Here is a 22,158-nt window from a genome sequence, read left to right on the forward strand (position 1 = left end):
AGATTTCCCTCGTCCTGTCCTGATAGTGAGAGGACAGTAAGTTCTGAATTCATCTCTCTGCCTCCTCTGCATCCCCTGTTTTCTGCTTGTTTGGAAGTGTTTTTCAGTTTTCTAGTATTCTGGGTGCAAGGTGTTAGAAGCACAGTGGCAATGCCAGTGAAAACAAAACTGCTCTGTGATTTCACCCTCACTTGCTCCAGGCATCTCTCACGGCATCGGGAAACTGCAGCAGCACAATAAACTGCTGCAGAGTGCTTCATAAATCCCTCCACAACACACACACACACAGAGAGAGAGAGAGAGATGAGAAATGTCACTTTGTAGATGCAAGACACTCGAACGCCTTCACATAAAAGATTACAAAACACACAGTACAATATCTACCGATTTATATTTCATAAAATACGACCATTTTAGAATTTTGATCTGCTGTACATCTTCTACTGTCGTTATTTATTTAATCCCCTGCAACTCTTTCTCCTGGTTTCTCATAGAGTAGTGACTTAGTGTGTGTAGAAGAAAAAGAAAAAGAAGAAATCATTTTATTGTTCATAAACACTGTAAATCATCGGCAATTTACACTGTAACTCTTATAACCGTGATAGTTGTATATATTTCAGTGTAATGTCTGCAAACTATTCTCAGGTTCTTCACTGCTAGAAGGTTTATTTATTTAAATAATGGGTTTAGTCTGACAGGGTGGATCTGTTGTTTTCAGTGTAGCAAGACTGCCCTCTGGTGAATTACCAAGATATGTCTGTTAGGATACGATGGCAGAGCTGCAGCAGTGTAGATTCATGATGAAGCCACATTTATGCACAAAGATAAGACCGACATAAGGTTTGCATTTCAAGATGTTCACCTCAGTGCATGTTCTGCTGCAATAACACAGTCTGTTCTGTATGTTTTTATGTGGAACATGTACTATCCATCTATCTGGAATATGACCATGAGCTAAACCAGTGGATGTCTAGCAGAGCTGTAGGCAATAGCAGTCTAAGTCCAAGATTAACACAGTCGAGCCAAGACCGAGTTCTCCCTCAAGACCAATCCTGGATGAGGATTTAAAGTGCATCCATTCAACAAAGTCATCTAAGAGTTAAGTGTGATACGACTTAAAGTCAGGACAATCGGCTGTGTTCAAAATCCCCAGTGGAGAAGTTTACTCCAAGATAAAGAGCAGACTGCGAATTGATATTTGTTACTGTAGCTCCGCTTTCCAAATGTATCCGACTCATCGTCCAAATTCAAGCGAGCATACAGCAGGGGCTGCCATCTGCAGACAGAACCGCCACAGAAAGCCATAAATGAATAACTTCAATTAGCCTAATTGGTTGCATTTTTATGTCACCTTTCATAGACTGGAACACCTGTTTCGCCCCGTGTTTCCCTTACACCACATGGCAGACCACACATCTTCAGAAACTTCAGAGAGTATCTGCTCAAGGACGTAGAACTACAAAATATCATTGCACCACGCTACAGAATATTAAGACAATCTCCAAAGACCCATCACAACACATCCTTCCCCTTCTTCTTCCCTCACACACACACACACTTCAGTCTCAGTCAGGAAGACATCCATCAATGAGGACACTGAGGTCATGTATTCTTTATTTTTTCTGGGAATTTGGGAGTTTTTGCAACCCTGGAGGAGTTGAACTGGATCATTCTGGTGGTTTTTGACTCAATACGCTTAAATTTGACTATTTTAACACAACAAATAAATTATGCAGTATCTCTCCACCGGCTTTTTATTCCTGTGTGAGGAGTATTTGAAACAGCATGTAGAACTTCATGTTGAGAAATAAATGTTTTAGAAAATATAATTGGACAACATGAATAATCCAAACTGTTGTAATCTCAGAGCGGGGATGTATTAACCCTTTCACACATTTTGTGTTTATTTACTTTGCCTGAAATCTTTGAAATTAAGAATAATGCATTTGTAAAAATAAATAAAAATGAATATGAATGAAGTTACTGGTATAGAGAACATAATATGGGGGATTTAATAACACAACAGGCCTTTTTCCCAGCAGACAGGTTGACTTGACATGATAGGAAAAGAACAGGTGTTACTAATTAACATTAATGACGCTTCAGCTGAGTGAGCCATGATGGTGAAAGCGAGCTGACTCGCACAATTAACAGGACGTCACACTACTCACCTGTTGTTTTAGTGGATAGGGGACGTTTTCTTTATCAAAAGCAGAAATATGTTGTGGTTAACTGTCAAAAATATGTCCCTGACAGTTGAGCTTTTCAGGAGTTTGATAAATCACGTGGTCCTCTCACCTTCCCTCTGTTCCTCCTCCTTGTGCGTACATCTTTGTGAAAAGCTACGTCAGCCTCAGAAGGTTTACAGTCCTCTAGAGCTTAAGCTCCACCAGCTCGTGATCACTAAAAGCCTGCTCTTCTCTTCCTCTGGGTTGATGCAGTCAAATGACACAAGAACAGGGTGCCTGAAGTAACTGCTGCATCTTTATAATTAAAATCAACCTTAAATGCCTAGTGTGCAGAACATGAGATGGCCAGCCCGAGCGCCAGCGTTCAGTTTGTCTGTTCTAGGCTTCTGTAGAAACATACCAGTTCACCGTTGGTAGATCTAAAAAGATAAATATTTGTCCCAAATACACCTTGTCAATGTGAAAGGGTTTCTTTGTTTTATTACAAACAAATACAGTACAAAAGCTCTACATATTATTTCAACATTTTAGAAAAATATGCCCACAGAGGTCAAGAAAATGGACCCATTTAGCATTTTTCAGTATTTTTACTTTCTACAAACTGACAGAGCACACAAAACAACAAGCGTGGAAAAAAAAAAAAAAAAGTGTCTGATGGTCGATTTGTCTGTACTTCACTTTAGTGCTGACTAAACAGACTCGGATGAAAAACACAGTACGCGTCCCGTCGTGTGCGCAGAATGACTGTAACCTGCAACCCTGAAAGCCCTTGAAGAAGGTGACATGAGTCCGAGTGCGTTTGTTGAAGATGAATGGGTGTGTGTTGTCAGTGGCCCCTCTCAGGAGTGTGAACGTCTTTCAGAGGCAGTGCTTACAGTTGTTGGTTTAAGTTCAGTCCCCCCTCCTCCTCCTCTTCCTGAATAATGTGTGTGGTCTATAGTCCATGAAGAGTGGAGCTGATGATGTCCATGAAGGTGGCCTCTACACAGTAGCAGAGCTGGACATCGGGGTCAGTTCCCCCCAGCTCCTCTGCTGTCCTCTGGGGTAAAGTCAGCTTGGAGGAACCTCCTCCTGGAGCCACCACCGCCTGAGGCTTCTCCTTCAGATACTGCAGACCTGAGGCAGAAAAAAACAACACACGTCTGATTCATTTTATTGCTTAAAAGAAATGAAGGATCTTTCCAGCTAGGTGAATAAATGGACATTATCTAGACGCTATAAAGCTGGATGAGATCTGACAGACTCAGGACGGGTAGCCAGATGATATTAATCAGAGCATCTGGATGAAGCAGGCCCAAAAAATACAAGGCGTCCAACATTGCAGGGGCACGGGTTCAATCGCTGCCTGTGGCGCTTCCAGACAGGTGGAAAACTCCTGGCAGTATCGGTAGACGAGAAACCTATTAAAATACTTTGTCCTCTTTCTTAACCATGAAAGGAAATGTTTAAAAGAACGCTACATTTTGTAGCAAAATGAATCAAGACTCTTTTAAATCAATCATTCCTGTGCGCAGACATCCCCCTCTGTTTAATGTGAATCCAGTCTAACTCCGTATGATCCATCTAATATCAGAAAAAAGTCAACAATATTACGTAATGACAGCCTTCAATCTGAGACCAAAAGAAGTGCCAACATTTATCTGAGACATTTGAGCATTTCACGTTAGTTGACCTATTGATGTCTAACATGAACAGGATCAAGACCGCCGTTATAAGAGCAAGTGGCTCCCGATCAGCGCTGACATCAGAGTTTCTGTTAATATTTTTGGAAGAGCAGGTTCCTACTTGATAATCTCAATGATATATGATACATACATGCAGTGTTTCTAGCAGTGATGCACGGGTTGATCCAAATTGAGCGGGTGTCACGAGTCACCAAACAATATTTTTAATGATATTCGTGTCGCTGTCGGTCGGGTCGTTTGAAATAAAGATAACCAGTAAAGTTTTGTAATTTATGTAGTAGACAACATTTTCTGTGAAATACACAGACTTTATTGGCTGAATAACTGGCGCGAAGATGCCACGGGCTCTACAGGAGGTAGAGAAAGTATAGACTACTTTTTAAAATGCAGGTCAGGAAGCGGGTTGGGTACAATATTTCACAATGATTTGCTGCGGTCCGAGTTCGTGCGGGTTAGTTTAAAACGTCGGTCGGTGCAGGTCGATCAAACATGGACCCGCGCATCACTGGTTTCTACACTGGTGGTCAGACAAACAATAAAAGGAGCTGTAAGTGGAAGCCAGTGGGTAAAAAAAACTGTCGTAATGCCACCCAAGTGACTAACTTACGGGCAATGAGAGGGTCAATGTCTCTGGCTTTGGTGGCGACGTCGGAGGCACACACTTGGCCCACTTGTACGAGGAGGGCTGCCACATCATCATAGAGTGGAGGGAAGGCTTGGCAGAAGGCCACCAGGCACGGCAGGATGGGCATGAAGAAGGAGAAACGCTTGGCACGAGTCAGCACTAAAATACCAGGACACACACACACACGTTTATAGAACACACAAGAGAGAGGTAAACAATAAATACAGTGACTAATTGGCTTACTGTGCACTTATGTAATGGAAAGAGAATGCTGCACTAACAGCCAGAGGCCAGGTGGTGGCAGCCAAATACAGCGATAAAACCATCACACTGTCTGACAACAGCTGCATTGTGATGAGCAGTATACAGTGAGTCTGCAGGGAGCAGATTTAATGATGGCGGCAGACAAGTAGATAGAGAGAAGTAGGGCGAGGAAAAAGAAGCATACATGTGTGAGACGTGAAGACGGCTTCACTGACCTGTGAGGAGGGTGCCCATGACACTGATGGCCAGCCGGGCCACACTGAGGGACTTGGGTAGAGCGTACTGGGTACACAAGTACGACAGCAACTGGATCGCAAAGATCTGTGGGGACACACATTCAAGACTGCTTTATAAAAAATAAATAAATAAACATGACAGTGTAAGAGAGGCTCTGGCACGAGCCCAGGGTCAGTCTACGATTTAGAGCCAGGAAAAAGAGAAGAGAGGGGAGGAGAAGGGAGGGAGGGAGGGGTTGGGAGAGGCCTCACCTGCTTTTCCAGCTGGGGCTGGGCCAGCAGCTCTGGGATGAAGTCCAGACAGATATGGATGGAGGGGATGCCTGCCACAGTGAGAGGCAGCAGAGCTTGAGGGTAACCCTGACAGAGAAAGTGGGAGAGAAGAGGAAACATAAATCTTATGATAAAAACACGAGGACGATAAGGGATGAACAAGGACTACGTCAATTCGACCAAGTTGTCATTTAAGCACACAATTACATATGTGTGTGTGTGTGTGTGTGTGTGTGTGTAGACGTGAATGCACACAGCTGCCTTCGCTTGGCAGCGTGGACAAGGGAGGATTAGCGTAACAGAGGAAGGATCGGTTTGATGAAGTCTACCATATGGCCGTCTGCTGCTTCTGGGAGTGCTGCAGTCACTTACCACTATAGCCATGGCAGAATGTGATGAGTAATGGGGTCAACCTGACTTGGCGATACTTGAAAAACTAGACTGGAAGATATTTTCAGGAACATGGCACTCACTGTCCACTCAACTGTTTAAAACAAAGATGATATTGCTTTCTAATGACGCAATTTGGAGGGAAGCTGGAAAGTCTAGTCACGCAGGAAAAGTCATTAAGAAGCAACCGTCCTCTCTTTGTCTCGGATACGGCTCTGTTATGACACATTCTCCTTTGTGTTTCGGACCGTTATATAGCAATAAAACAACAAATATGAAGTGTACGTCCTGCTTCATTTGTTACCTGAAAGTGGACCAACTTGGCGATGTTGGGGTCGGCGATGAACATCTGATGCAGCAGACAGCAGATGAGACACTGCACCTCCCTCAAATCGCTGAGCAGGCCTCCCTCTGGCTCGCCGTCCTCCACATTCCCCCTGGCTCTCGGCCCCAGGCTTCCCTGTTTTGATTTCCCTGGCACGGGGCCCCTAATGCTCTTCAGTAGGCTCTCTGTGTTGGCCCCCAGCTGCTGCTCTTCGGATGTGGGCAGACACACCTCCAGGAGAATCTGCACCGCTGCGCTGTCCTGGAGGTTAAACAGAAACACGGTGGTTACCATGGTCAGGCGTGAAAGGTCATCTCATACATATTTTAATTGTGTAATTTCATAGCATATCATGTCGGCATTATTCATGCTTCAGCCGTCGCCCGTGACAATGAAATTAAATTACATGAACATTAAAATAAGTCTGTAAAAATGTGAGGAGATACTATATAAAAGGGTGTGAACATGTTCAAATTACCTGTGCAGATAGAAGGGCGTTCTTCAGCTCCTCCCTGGTGACCTCGGGTGTATCCGGCCCTCCGGGCACGCCCAGGTTTGAGACTGTCTGGCTCTGCCGATCAAAGTCAGCCGTCTCCTTCAGGTGGCAGTGCAGGTAGGCTTTTGAGGCCAGCAGGTAGCCGTTGAGCATGTGAAGCACGATGTCCATCAGAGGAGGACACCTGGCAAAAAAACAAACAAAAAGGTAAACTGATGCTCCGTGAACCGGGTCATGTGGAATATGTAGAATATGCTCTGTGGTTACCTGTACACCCTTTGGTCACAGCGCAGCACAATGAGAGGGTCCACCATCAGGTCGTTCTGAGTGTACCTCTGCTGCCTCAGCAGCTTAGCAGAAGGTTGGAGGGCGTTTACCGTCATCACCCACAGCCTGCAACACAGACACAGCACTTTGTTCAGATAAACTACCAACAATGAACTAATCATGAGCTGTCCACCTTTTTTTTTTCCTTTTGCTAAATGAATTTATTATAGTTTGGAAGAATGTTACTAAAAGATTCTATGAGATCCGCTTCAGTCGGGATTGATAATTCAATTACTCACATACTGGCCCGTGGCAGCACTTCACCCTCAGTCTCTCTTATCAGACCAATGCTAAACTATAAACAGCAGGGTGCTCCTGGAGCTCCAAGCCTTCCTGCGGTTTGTGCACCAGCATCAATCAGTGGTTCTGTGTGAAATTTGGCACTGCTGTCCTCCTAGATTCACTGGAGTCTCTCATCTAGCCCTCTGCAACATTTAAATACTATGAAAGCGAGTGAGGAAGAGCATTACATCTCCCTCAAGGAGTTCCCCCTCAGTTTTCCTGCCCTGAACCCTTCTTGTTACAGAACCCTTTTGGATCAATACAATGTCAGCTCAGAGCTTTGGTAACTGTGCTCCTGTATGCCCCGGGGTAGAGCGAGGGTCACCCTCTTCTGTCCAGAGAGTCCACGCAGGCTGACAACAGTTTCCTGGCTCAATACCTCTGATCTATTCACACAATAATCACTGAGCAAGCAGTCCGGGGTTAAGGGCGACAACTCTTGCTCTCGCAGGTCTTCCTTTAATCCATTTTCTGAGTCTCACAGCAGCTTTACGCAGGCTTGGACTGTTAACCTTTTAGTTAAAAAAAAGATATATAATTATTATGTAACCAGCTGACAAGAAGGGAATAACAAGATCTGTGTCTTCGTTGGCCTTGAATCTGTTTGTTTTTTATTTACTTTTAACTTATTAAGTTGAGCAAAAGATGCCAAATTCTAATTAGTAAGACAAGATACTGTTTTGGACTCACTAGTTTTGAGCCCAATTACCGAAGGGATGGCATTAATTCAACGCATACTAATAACTAATGCAGAAAATACACCATATCATCAGTTATTGGGTTCTTGGGTATGAAATTTAAACTCAATGTAAACAAATTGAATATTCCCATGTGACATGCAGTAGTAATCACACTTGAGGCTGCCACAGGAGCATTTTCTATTCTTCGTCCCTAACATCTAACTCGTGCGTAGAGCTCATACCTGCGGGGCATCACAGTGTTGAGGCCCATCCAGAGCTTGTTGAGGGTCTGCAGTATTCGGCGAGGCACGGCGGGCTCCAGCAGCAGAGCCATGCTGGCCGTGAGGGGCTCCGCATAAGGGATCAGGTCTCCGGGTGAAAGCAGCGTTAAATGCTCCAGGATCCGCATCAGCCTGGGACTGCTGGATGGTAATTTCTGGAAGGCTGGGGGCAAAGAGTTGAATTAATCTTCAAAGTCTAGAGCTGTGGAGCCTTGTTGTGTTCCTTTAACTGATTTGAACCAAATGTACACACTAAAAATTAATAGAAACCAAAATCTTCTGGAGCATTAGATGAATCTAGCATAAGACAGTAGCAACATCTGGCGCATCTGTTTAGACTTAATGGTGGCGAGAAGAAAAAAAAGTAAATCAACAGCTAATGTGTGTCAAAACTACAGAATAATAAAAAGTAGAATTATTAATTTCATCGTATTTCTTGTCATGGTCGTCCTGAAGAAGGTTTCAGTGCAGACGAAGCCTAAAAAAAACTAAAACATCCTGGATGTCTTAAAATATAAATAAAGGCTTATACAGTGTACATTAACTCACATAATGGTGTGTGAAACTGATTGTTACACATTTTGTCTCCATCGAAGAAAAAGCCCATTACAGCATAATCCTGTAAACCCTGGAGGATTAACTATCGATGTAAGATTGCAGTTGGATAACAGTTTTCACCTGTAAATGTATTATACAATATTAGAGGCTCTCCACTCAAGACTGGTAACACCGCCCTCTCACCTACACAGCCCTGGTTCCTAAGATACCATCACTGATGCTGGTTTGATGCAACAATGTCAGATTAGCCTTTAATCTAATCTCATTTTGTTTATACTGACCTTATGGTTATTATTTCTAAAAAAGAAGCTACGACATTCACGACTCTCTTTCTCTCTCTTGTCTCTTTCATTCCTTATTCCCACCCTCCTCACCTTGGTGCAGCTGGCTCTGAGTGTATCTGCAGGTGTTGCTGGGGAGCATCATCCTCCTCAGCAGGGGTAGAGTACCGGTCACCTCTTCCTCGCACACCCAGTCCTCCACTAGACATAGATGGGGGTAGTTTGTGGCCAACAGCCTCAGCAAGGCAGAGTGCAGACCTGGGTACAGGGAAAGAGAAAGAAAGGTTATTACCTCAAGAACTTGTGTGTTTTTCTGATTATTTGTATTATACCAATCATAAAAGTTTTCTTAATTTCCACAGACAACATTCTTGTACATTTAAATGCATGTCTCACCCCCTAGCTCCTGCTGCAGTCCCTGAGCCTGAGTAACCAAATACTTAATGGGAATCTGGTCCATCAAGGCTGCCGAGTAGGATTTTGGTTTCCTTTGCATCAGGGCTTGAAAAAAAAAGAAAAAGAGAGAAGAAGGATGAGTGAAACAAAGAAACTATAAGACGGGAAATAGAGAGTGTGAAAACATAAAGCAAAAAAAAGGACAAGACGGAGCATAAGTGTTTTATTTGGCAGTGTAAGGACACCAGAGCCGCTGTGCCAATGCGTTAGAGGAGCGGAGGTGATTTTTCATTGACGTGGGTTCATTACCACTGCTGATGGGCTTCATTACTCCTTCCTTGAAGGCTGCGGGAGCACTTGGGTAAACACAGCAATTAAAGAGATGGGCATAAACTCTCACATAAATCTGGCCTAATGAAGGGCAAGAGCAGAGCTCGTCATGGGAGAGAATAAACACTGACTAGGCTAACTGCTAATGCTCAATCTAACCTACAGCTGTCCTAGTTAGCTCAGCTCCCGCAGCCATTGTGCTTGGCTCTTTGTCAGCCCTCCATTTATTCTCTATGAAGCGGCCAACATTCAGTGCCGAGAGAGAAAAAGGATGAATGACTGCACATGCAGAGTGAGAGCATCTCACAACAACTTCGCAGAGGACAAAAGCCGCCTTTCTCTTCTCGCTGCCTGACAAATTCCCTCCATCTCAAATACAATGCCTCCTTCAGTGGAGGAGATGACAATAGATGCACTTTAGACGGGGCAGAGGAAGAGGAAATAAGAAACGAAAAAGGAAGTGAGCCAACAGCGGCGTGGGAAGCCAGGCGGCGGGGCAGTGTTATATGGGACAGAGATATTGTCTTGTACACACCCAGCTGTTTGGTGCTCGCCAACAGGTTCTCCTCATAAGACAGGATGTAGTAGAGGATGAGGAGTTGGGTGGTGATGGAGTAGCGCTGTCTTCCTCCTCGACTGCTCTCCCCTTGCTAACCATTAACAAAAGAGAGAGGCGAAACAACAGCAACAGGTCACGACGTCATCAGTGAATGTGTAGATGGACAAAGAATAAAGATAATGAGAATGAATTGTTGGTGATTTCCATTTCAACAACCCAACTTACACTAAAAATAACTTCAACTACTGTAAAATGTCACAGAATTTGTGTTTGCAGCAGCAGATAAATACACAATTTATATCTATAATTAGATTTTCATGTTAATGAGGATGCAAGTGGTTACTCAATGTCTTTTTGTAATAAAAATAAATAAATCATAATTCCTGAGAGACAATAGCAAAAAAAGGCATTATTATTTCATCTAAAGATCACAAACAATTGGACTGATATGATTAGAGTGTTACTAAATTTCAACAGTAATTAGAAAAGTAGATTACAGGTTGGAGAGACAGAGACCAAAAGAAAACTTGTGATACTGAAAGGTCACATTAAAGAGAGGTTGTCCTCAAATACTCACACATATTATCAGATATAAATCCTAACAGGATATTTTAAATGAAGAACACACAACAAAATGATACTGTTTTTACGTGAGGCCCCGGGGCTGACTCACCCCGGCAGAGCACTGGAAAACATTGAGGATCTCTTGCTCGGTGATGGGCTGGTTGGTGGCCTCTGGGTTTGCCTTGGATGCCGGAGTGAGGATGGAGTTGATGTAGGCGTCGATTAAGGGAATCAGTTGGGTGTGAATGGGGGTTGTTGTTTCGCAGAGCTGGCGATAGATCCAATCCTGGACAAGAGGGCAAAACGATTATTATTATTGTTGTTTATTTTTTAAACAACTCAGCAGCTAGTTATCATTATGAGCCATCGAAACGTGGCATCACCTACCTTAATGGACACTTTGTGCTTGGTGAACGCTCGGCTCCGAAGCAGCTGGTAGATGCAGTGAATGGGGAGGAATCCTGTGATGTTGGCACTTAGGTTGTTGGTCACTGCAACCCTCACAGCATGGGCTGTTACCACCTACACACCAGAAATAATGACCAGGTTATCTCAACAGCACCACCGGAAAATAGAAAACAGATCGACATACACTGTATGGTAAGAATGTACACAGCTTTGTCATTAGGAGCCAGAACAACCGCTTTATGAATTTCTTTTAATATTATTCCGTGCAAACAGTTTAAAAAACTGAATTTCCATATTACAACATATATGTAAAAGATTGCATACTGTCTACAATGATAAGCACTAACTATATGTGCTGCACAGTAGTCATAGTGTGCGACTCAGTAACAGTTTCATTTCACACTGTTCATTTATAAAGCGTGTCAGACGTGTTTGTTTGATGGTCATAATCATAGGTGATATAATAATGTTTACTATACACAACACTACTCGAATATTCTCACTAGTTTTAAATATTGTACAATAAAGTTATTTATGTCCAACTGAAGACTTTCACAGGGAATCTTTTGTCATTTTTGACAAGTTGTTAAATTAAAAGCTTCTACATTTCTGAATTTACAGCAGCTCTCGATGGGAAAAATAAAACAACAGCCGATGAGAATTAAAGCCTACACAAATATACAAATAAATCACTGAACCCTGGGAGTCTGCAGGTAGAAAGTGTATACCTGCTCTGTGAAGATCTCCTGTGTGAAGATGGTCTTCATCTTGCTTAGGGAGCTGGGCTTGATGGCAATCTGTAGAAAGTTGAATATTGGAAAATAAAAATAAAAAAAGATAAAGAATATCAACAATGGAAGGTTCACTGTGAGTAAAAACAACCTGCAGGCAACAGTGCTGGTATTCTGTAATTCCCTCCTTTCATATTTCATAAGTAGCATTCTACATGGCAGGCACAACATTGAATTGAGAGGATTGCCCTACGGGTGGAAACAAACAGGCTTTAAATCCAATTACATTACACATCTCGGTGGAAAATACACCGAGACAGGAAAACTACTTAGCACACAGGCAGGAAACAATAGTGCACTTAATAAGAAATAAAACAGCAAATTGGCCACAGGGTGTAGAGTGTCTTAGTAGATATGTGTATGCTGCAAGTGTTTCATCAGTGATATAGTCTTTATATGCGCCACTGCTGCTGCAGTGGGAGAGTGGGACCAGTAGCTGGTCAGCCAGACTGATGTATTGATCACTGTCTCCCTCCCTCCCACCTACCACCTTACCTTCATCCCCAAAGTAGAGCACACCAACTCAATAATGGAGCTGAGCTGGTTGCTATGGAAATACATGGCAACCAGTAATAGCATCTCTCCAAAAGAAGCAGATACGCCTGCAGCACTGTAAGAAGGAGGACACACATATGCATGAGAGGGAAGTGAGGAGAGACTTTGTCGTCGTTAATCCAGCATCTTACAGGACAGAAATGTAATAAACTGATCAGGATAGTTGCATCAATCCACCCACCCACACCTATAGTCTCTCTTGTCACCTAATACTCTGTGATGATCTATGCTTTATGGACTACAGTCACAAACAAACACACATTCATTTGTGCTGCCGCAGTCATCCTTTCCTGTTGAAAACGGGGCAATATTTACTTAATTTTAGCATGAAAACAAACAGAAGCTTTTGCTGGGCTTATCACCAACTATTCTGGAAACAAAGAACAAATAATGACAGAGGGAACATCAAACGCTTCCAAAAGAGTGGATATAAAAGAAGCAAACAAACACTCAAGTGTGAATTTAGACGTGGATTTATCAAATTTAACTCAGCTTTAAATTCAACGTCATTAAACTTCCCCGGCACCTTGTTTATTTTGTGAGAATTATTGTTAATGCCCGTTTCCTCCATTTGTTCTAAAGTTTCCATAAATTCTCTAAACAACACGCCCTACTGGAGGAGAAGACCAGTAACCAGTGTCGTATGAGAAGTGCAACAAACGAGAGGATAGTTTACTTAACCAAATAATGAAATATGATACAATAAGGGCTGTAAGAATCACACATTATGTCCTTGTTGTTATGTTATTGCTTTCTCATAACGCTGCATTATACATGTTTTAAATTCCTCTTTTTTTAGAGGTTTGGAGCATTAATCAGCATCGTTTTATGATTCTAAAAAACATGTCAAATTTAGACTGGCAATGTAATTAAGATCAGTACAAACTCTTTAATTGCTTTAAACCCAGACTCAACTTCCAGTAATTTAAAACAGTTACTGTTTGGTACAAAATTTATACTGTGACAATTATCACAGTATTATTTAAATAATTATATTGTACAATATGACCAATAAGTATTTAAATTCACAATGTAAAAGGTTAAGTTGGCATCATTTCAAAGAAACTGTTCTACATACAGTGTTCATTAAGAGTTAACTTTAACTAAGACAGTTTGTCCATACGATAATCCCCCATCTCTCATGCCCTATATCATAAATATAGAGAGAGATTAGAGCTATAGAGATTATCCTTACCTCTCAAAGTATTCCTCCTCTTTGATCATCCAGCTGAGCCACATGACCATCAGCTGCTCTTGCTCCGGAGTGCTGGACAGAAACACACACACAGAAGATAAAGCACACACTTCATACAACAATGGCAGGACAGGACTTCTGGCACACGTGGAAATCAAAACTCAAAAAACATCAACACTCGCTTTATGTACCTGACCAGAGTAGGGAAAGCCAGCAGCTTGCAGAAGGACAGAGAGACAAAGCGAACGCCAGCAGGAGTGGCCGGAGGCCGGCTGGTCATCAACTGCAGGAGCTGCTCTGCCTCTTCATCTGTAGGTCTGTAGATGGATTACAATGGATATATTATTAATACATTAACATTTCTAAATTAAACCGGCACTTTAATATAAATTCACTAACTGGGCTAAATTAGATAATCTGAGTTAAAGAGAACACTTTTAAATCTATAAATCAAACTCCAAAGCAAATACACAAGTATCAAATATTCCTCTTTGACCTACCTGAGGCCTGCGATGCCCATGAGGGCACAGTACAGCCGGAGCAGAGCGCTGGCCTTCACCACATGCTCCTCTCTGAGGCCCGAGTACCCTGAACCTCCCCCCTCTTCCATGTCACCGTCATTGGGCACGTGGGTGCTGCGTGAGCGCGGCAGGATGGCGACCAGCTCCAGCAGCAGCTGCCTGCGCATTTGCCAAAGCACCGAGCTGCTTTCTCTCTTTCGCTGGCAGCACAAAGAGAGAGCGCGAGGGGGAAAGACACAACGTCAGCTGATTGCACATCCGTCCAAGTGCTTACATTAGGAATCCGACTGGCGAACGTTTTGGCATTTTTGAATGATAAATGACAAACAATTACCAATTACTTAACAAAGATGTCGACAATGCAGAAAGTGAAGACGTTTGGGCGTCGTCCCTACTTCAATGGGCTGTTTTTAGGTGAGACCTAAATGTTAAGACCTTATGCTGAAGAGCTTATTAAAGGTAAATCATAATTCATGTAAGCATGACCTTGTTTAACTTAACCCCTATTCGTCTAGTAGGCCATGTCCTCTGCTCAACACGATGAGACAAAATGCATTTTGCTGCATTACAATCTTCAATCTGTCTACGTGTGCGTACAACATTAAATGAAATACAGAATAAACTCTGGCCCCTGTTCTCACCTGTTGTCCATTGCGAATGAACATGCTGAACCACGTACGGACTTTGCTGTTGGTACCCAGCAGTAGACCGCTGACATAAGAGACTAGGGGACTGACTGCCTCATCTGCTGTGTCGGGTTTATAGTCCAGAGTCAGAGCTACACCCAGGCCAGGCAGGTGACACTCCTCCACCTACACAGAGATTAAAACAAAGAAAGAGAGTAAATTATATGAGTAGATTCATTTTCGTGGAAAAACTGAAAATCTGTGGTGTCTGTTTTGTTTTACGACCCACTCTTATTTTAACCGTTAAATATACGAGAAGACATGAACAAGTTTTTGAATAATGTCAAAGCCTGCGGTGATGTAAATCACATTTTTTCCAACCTAAGATTTTTGCTTAAAAACTGACTCAAATGACTGATTGTTTATCAAAGCAGCTGCTGATTAACTTTTTGTTGAGCGTCTAATCATTCTCTGGCATACTTTGTCACTTGTCCCTGCATTTTCTCTGTTCTCCTGACTGATCACAGGACATTTTTGGTACGAGTTTGAGACCTACTGACGCATCCTTCAGCGAGGCTATGAATTTCTACTACCTCCCGGGGCCTTGTTCGATAACTGACCTTGTGCTGTAACCTTCTTGAGAGGAGGAGGGAAAGCGAGAAGACAAATTTCTCCCTTCAGGGATAGTATCACAAACTGTATCACAACATAAATCAGTAAAGACAAAGATCTCCTGCGTTTGGAACCTTCATGAGAGAATAAAATGTTCCTGGCAAAAGAGAGTAACAAAATGGATGATGTTTGGTAATGATTATATTGTCAATTAATCATTATCAAATAATCTGCAGATTATATTTTTGTATTTCTTGCTTAATCAGATAGTTGCTTAGTCTATAAAACTTTGTAAAAAAAAAAATGTCCAAAGGGAAGTCTTAAATTTGTCCAACCAATAATTCAAAACCCAAATATTTTCAGTTTAGTATCAAATATCAAATTATGGTCAGAGAAAAACCCTCACAGTTAAGAAGCAGAACTAGTGAGAAATGCAACATTTTATCGGCATTCCCGATTAATTTTCTGTTGATTGACTCATCGATTAATCATCTAAACATTTTGGCATTTTTTTGAGCATCAGCAATGACATCTTTAACTTTTACGCACCAGATTCAGGAGATATTTCTCTGTAGGTTCCTCACACGGAGAGACCTCTTTTATACTTTCCTGTTGTTTTTCACATTGTCATTTGATACATCATTAATATATAAATATTGGTTATAGCTGCTTTAAAGCCAGTATGTTGGCAAGCAATCCTATAACACACATCATTTTATCATGAGAGCACAAACTGAGAAGATAAACAAGTATCAAAATGAGTTCACGCATCTAAACAATTAGATCTACAGCAGCTGTAACGGAGTGTCTCATTTGAAACAGTCAAACTTTGAGAGGTTTATGGATGAAGTGTGATTCTGATATTAGCATGGAGTCCAACAGTACTGACCACCATAGCTCTGATGTTGAGGGCCTGCGAGGGGTTCATCTGACACAGCTGCCTGAGGGCTTCAGTCCTGCGTCTTCCACCCACGCTCTCCTCGTCCTGACGCTCTCCGTTCTTGATCAGACCTCGACAAACTGCAAAGACGGACATAAAAAAATAAACATGCTACACAATCGATACATTTTAATGCTGTATGTCATGTTTGTTTAAATCGTGTAATCCTTGTTTTTCTGTACGTTACTGACAGACACTAACATTATCATTTCTCTAATGTCGTGGCCACGTCATGTTCCTCCATAAACTACAGAATCGTGACTCATTTATTTGCCTGTAAATAAGATTTAACAGCCATCAGAAGACAGCATTTCCACAGCTTTATCTCATTCTCCTTGTTCTTTTCCACAGCTGACAGTTTAAACAGGCACACTGTTTACGGTTGGCTGAGATTATGACATCCATCGAGATGATATTCGTTTCCATCTCTGCCACTTCTGGATTATTTCATATGCCATAAAAAGAGCCGAGCGGAGTTAGGTCTGGTTACCAGCTCGTGCTCAACCCGACAGACCCTTGATGCTTTTAGACAGAACCATTTCCCCACACTTCACCCTTAGATCAATTCATTTCACTTTCAATTCAACAGAACAAGCTCTTTTCCTGTAACAAAGCCAAAAAAGACTCATTGACGTTGACTGTAACAGACAAAAGTTGACGGACTTAACCGTGACCCTCGGCGTGATAAGGAGGCGGTGGAGACAGCAGGCATTTCCTTATAACGCATCTCAAAAAGCACAGAGCGAGACAATAATGTTCTTCATCAATCAAACACAAATACATGCGGCATGATTAGAATTAGAGGGGAGACTCAAAAGAAAACACGTGAGGGCAACTAAAAAGCAAACTGCCTATAATTCTAATGAAGCCATCACAGAACGCCTCTGTCGTAATGTAAAGTATTTCTGCCACAGCAGGTATCCTCATTAACCATATGAAGCCGGTGCTGGCAATTAACCAGCCTCTCTATCTCGCATTATCAGCTGGCGGCATGTGCAGCGTTATGAGACAGATGGATTACCTTCATTGAAGCTGTCAGGGACGTTGGCAACAAGCAGACACAGAAACCAGTCTCCGTTACGGACGTGAAGCAAAGCCTCTGCCACGTCTACGATGGGCAGCAAGGAAGGGAGCTCTACAGGAGGAGAAAAGAAACACACGTCCGAGTCAACAACAGGTCAGAGGCACTGAGGTGGAACACTTTGAGGTACTTTGGAAGGACGTTTTCCTAATCTACAGCCAATGTGTGCTTGTACATATTTTCTCCTATTTATCAATTTAGCCGTGATTTATTATACATATTATATTCATCACTTTGCCAGACTACAATTCTCATTCTTTGAAATGATCCCACTCGTGTACAAAAGCCATCCCACTCCCAGACCTCCTCTAAACAAAGTTATCACTATCAAGATGAAAGGAGTTGGGTACCTGCTTGTAAAATGCACAGGACATCGGCGACCTCTTCCAGGTAAACGGGGCTTTCGAAGAGCTCGGAGGACTTCAGGAAAAACTCTCCGTTTGAGTCCACCACCTGAGAAACAACAAGAAACAAAAACCGGCTGTGTGGATCAATCATGAGTGAAGATGGAAGTATTCAAGGACAACGAAATAAATCATTCTTCAGTCTATTGGAGAGCAGCTACGAGAAATCTGGGCAAATTTCTTATGCCAACTTTAAGCTAAACAAGATGAACAAGTAAAGGAAGCTGTGTTATCAATCTTGTTTCTTACACCCGACACCAATTTCCACAAGTAAGATATTTTTAATCATTCAGACATTTGCACTAAATTATTCATACTTTAATTTCTTTATATTTAGACAACTCTGTCTCCCTGTGTTGGAGCATGAAAGATGTCTCTCTGACATCTCTGTACTATACAAAAGTCGAGTGCTGAAATCACCCCGTGTCTGCAGTGTCTTGACAACCTATCATTTATCTGGGTAGTTTAGGGTGGCATGATAAGTATGATCTTTAAAATCAATTGTTAACAACCTCAAATTTAATCCAACACCATTCAGCACATATCTGTGTCATCTTGTTCTTGTCTTATCATAAGAAAAGTACAATTCAAGCTAAAATGATTCATGTTTACTCTGACGTTACCTTATTCATGATGGCCAACAGTTCACTGAGGGTGAGACGGAGTCTCCTGAGGGGATCGCTGTGTTCAAACTCCAGGGTGAGGCCATGCTGGAGCTGTGACACCAGGATGCTTTCTCCGTTAGAGCCACCTGCCTTGTGCCTGGCAGAAGAGACACAGCACATTGTGTATACGGATAAAATGAACTCTCTTTGTGGAAAAAGCATCTATAACTTTCAGGTAGTTCACTCCAAGACTAGCAATGATCACATTAAATGGTGAATGGACTGTACTACAGCGCCTTTCTAGTCTTCCGACCACTCAAATCGCTTTACAGGACATATCTCATTCACCCTTTCACACACATTCATACACTGGTGGCATTGCCTGCCATGCAAGGTGCCAACAAGCGGCGGCAGTAGCTCAGTCCGTAGGGACTTGGCTTGGGAACCGGAGGGTGACCAAAAATATGGAAGGTGGGCTGGTAGCTGGAGAGGTGCCCTTGAGCAAGGCACCGACCTCCCCAACTGCTCACTGGGCGCTGGTCTGGCTGGCTGCCCATCACTCCACCATCTCTCTCCACATTTGCATGTCTATGCCGTTGTACTGCATGTGTGTGTGTAAATGAAATGTAAATAAAAATATAGAGTGAAAAAAAGTTAAGTTCCCCGTGGAGGGATTAATAAAGTATATCTTAACTGCTCATCAGGAGCTAAGCATTCACACACAATTTCAGTATCTTGACATAGATCGAACTGGGGATCGAACCACCGATCTTCTGATTAGTGGACGACCCATCACCACGTGTAAAGTCATCCCGTACCTAAGCTGCTGCTCCTTTCGTGCATCCTGCTCCAAGGCGTGGAAGTCCACGGACAGAAGCGCCACGATGGAGTTGACAGCTTCCACCCCGGAGAGCAGGCGGAGGATCAGCTTCTTGTCCTGCGCCCAGGACTGGCTCTGATCGGCCGGGGCGCACAGAGCCATCCTCACCAGGCAGGGCAGCAGCAGCCTGAGCTCGGGGTCACTCAGGGCAGCGAGGCGGACCACATCCACCTTCTGCATGGCTTCAAAAGCAAAGGGGCTGACGAACTGCAGCCCTGCGCTGTCTGCCATCTCTCTCTGTGTGTGTGTCTCTGCAACTAAACCTGGAGGGATGAAGCAAAACATTTAAAAAGGGCTTAAACTCAATAAGAAGCAATCTGATGCTGCATCATAACAAACTGTGCAGAAACTCCATAAAACTACACAAAGCCAAGCAGAGTTCAACATTAATGTTAGTAAATATTAAACTTATCAATAAAGTGTTTGTTCATTTGTCTGGAGACTCGCTCAGTTTGCTGCTGCACATTAATATTTAAAAGTATTTATTATTATTATTATTATAACGCTGCTAACAAAACAAGGCTAACGTTTGTGATGCTAACACCGGGGGATTAACACGTCGTTTTAACTTTAACCTGACGGTGACATTAGCTCACCTCCGAGTCCAGCACTTCGTACACATTCAAAACAAGTCTTTAAAAGCACGATAAATATAATAAAACACAGCTAACTGACGCTAACGGACGCGTCTTGTGAACAGCGGCTAACTTAGCCTAGCGGCTAGCTCTCCCCCCATTGTTTTTAAAGGCGACTGTTAGCACGCTAGGCTAGGCTAGGCTAAGCTAAGCTAAGCTCGCGTGTTTTTGTCCGGTTGTAAACATTCAGCACAAAAACTTTATGTAATAATTCACGAAGGATCTTCTTACCTCACTTATTAGGATGATTTTTTATTTTTTTTTGTAACCATGGAGGCCCCTCGGACCTCGGACTCGGTTGTGACCGTCAGCCTGTCACGTTATAAGGGGAGTGACAAGAGGAAGAAGCCGGGTCCTCTGTAGCTGCTGCTGCCGGTATGTTTAAACAAAAATGTATTTATTACCGGGCCCTGTCTGTCTGTTATGGTCCCCGCATGTCTCACCTGAGTCTCACCTTTTATCTGCAGTTATTACTGTGTCAGTGTGACAGTGAGGAAGCAGCGTGAGCAGCGCTGACAGTGACTGCAGCCAGTCCTGCCCTGGCTGCGATAACATGGGCTGGGTTAGACCATCACACTTCATGAGGCTGCTTTTATTCGCATGAGGAGCCAGTGACGTGTGCATATCTTTCTAAAGCTGTTAGGCTTGTTGGATAAGGGCATAATAACACTATAAAAATCGAGGGAGGCAGGTGTGCACCTTTAAAACAGACCAATTTTTGCATTATTAATAATGCAGACACCCACTTAGTTTATAATATTTTATCCATGCACCGGTTGCAAGCAGGCTAATTCATTATTTTAGTTATATTTGAAAAGATCTTAGCACACGTATAACTTCTTTGCATGGTTCATTTCTCTGCAAATGTTTAATTTCTTTGCAAATGTTTAATTTCTTTGCAAATGTTTAATTTCGTTGCAAAGGTTCAGTTTTGCTGCACACATTCAATTTCCTACCATAGGTGAAAACGAGCAGGTTTGCACCTTTAAAACAGGCCACCTATACTAGAAATACTAGATACCTAGTATTTGTGAACAATTTCTGCATTATTAATAATGAATGGGAAAAAAACATGCAGATACCCACTAGTTTAGAATATTTTATCCAAGCTCCGGTTGCAAGCAGGCTAATTCATTATATTAGTTATATTTGAAAAGATCTTAGCACACGTATAACTTCTCTGCATGCTTCATTTCTCTGCAAATGTTTAATTTCTTTGCAAATGTTTAGTTTCTTTGCAAAGCTTCAGTTTTGCTGCACATATTCAATTTCCTGCCATAGGTGTAAACGAGCATGTTTGCACCTTTAAAACAAAACCACCTGCTATTAGTGAACAATTTTTTGCATTATTAATAATGCAGATACCCACTAGTTTAGAATATTTTATCCAAGCTCCGGTTGCAAGCAGGCTAATTCATTATATTAGTTATATTTGAAAAGATCTTAGCACACGTATAACTTCTTTGCATGGTTCATTTCTCTGCAAATGTTTAATTTCTTTGCAAATGTTTAGTTTCTTTGCAAAGCTTCAGTTTTGCTGCACATATTCAATTTCCTACCATAGGTGTAAACGAGCAGGTTTGCACCTTTAAAACAAGCCACCTGCTATTAGTGAACAATTTTTTGCATTATTAATAATGCAGACACCCACTAGTTTAGAATATTTTATCCAAGCTCCGGTTGCAAGCAGGCTAATTCATTATATTAGTTATATTTGAAAAGATCTTAGCACACGTATAACTTCTTTGCATGGTTCATTTCTCTGCAAATGTTTAATTTCTTTGCAAAGGTTCAGTTTTGCTGCACATATTCAATTTCCTACCATAGGTGTAAACGAGCAGGTTTGCACCTTTAAAACAAAACCACCTGCTATTTGTGAACAATTTTTGCATTATTAATAATGCAGACACCCACTAGTTTAGAATATTTTATCCAAGCACCGGTTGCAAGCAGGCTAATTCATTATATTAGTTATATTTGAAAAAGATCTTAGCACACGTATAACTTCTTTGCATGGTTAATTTCTCTGCAAAGGCTGCAAATTTCCTACCACAGGTTTATAATTCGAGGGAAATAGGTGAAATCGAGCAGGTTTGCACCTTTAAAACAGGCCACCTGCTATTTGTGAACAATTTTTTGCATTATTAATAATGCAGACACCCAC

The 22,158-nt window shown here is 42.2% G+C and overlaps 1 protein-coding gene across 3 annotated transcripts; it reads right to left on the reverse strand.

The window, feature by feature from the left end:
• Nucleotides 1–2,565: 2,565 nt before the first annotated feature.
• ints2 (integrator complex subunit 2) lies at nt 2,566–20,568 on the reverse strand. 3 transcript variants are annotated; one of them, XM_027273640.1, is made up of 26 exons: nt 20,449–20,568; nt 20,226–20,360; nt 19,298–19,622; nt 18,498–18,636; nt 17,821–17,923; nt 17,411–17,524; nt 16,339–16,469; nt 14,853–15,023; nt 14,191–14,411; nt 13,882–14,007; nt 13,691–13,762; nt 12,436–12,550; nt 11,878–11,946; nt 11,129–11,263; nt 10,851–11,027; nt 10,154–10,268; nt 9,289–9,393; nt 8,986–9,150; nt 8,015–8,216; nt 6,751–6,876; nt 6,466–6,667; nt 5,967–6,248; nt 5,252–5,359; nt 4,979–5,084; nt 4,482–4,658; nt 2,570–3,305 (listed from the first exon to the last, which is right to left on the reverse strand). In XM_027273640.1, the coding sequence occupies exons 3-26, from the start codon at nt 19,588–19,590 to the stop codon at nt 3,124–3,126; spliced, it is 3,636 nt and encodes a 1,211-aa protein (XP_027129441.1). In that variant the 5' UTR covers nt 19,591–19,622; nt 20,226–20,360; nt 20,449–20,568; the 3' UTR covers nt 2,570–3,123. The 3 variants fall into 3 exon arrangements, with proteins under 3 accessions (XP_019110993.2, XP_027129441.1, XP_027129439.1); XM_027273638.1 differs by having other exon boundaries at nt 20,226–20,363; nt 20,449–20,567; XM_019255448.2 differs by lacking the exon at nt 20,226–20,360 and having other exon boundaries at nt 2,566–3,305; nt 20,449–20,567.
• Between the last annotated feature and the right edge of the window lie 1,590 nt (nt 20,569–22,158).

Source organism: Larimichthys crocea, chromosome XXII, assembly GCF_000972845.2.
Source record: "Larimichthys crocea isolate SSNF chromosome XXII, L_crocea_2.0, whole genome shotgun sequence".
NCBI classification, from domain to species: domain Eukaryota; kingdom Metazoa; phylum Chordata; class Actinopteri; family Sciaenidae; genus Larimichthys; species Larimichthys crocea.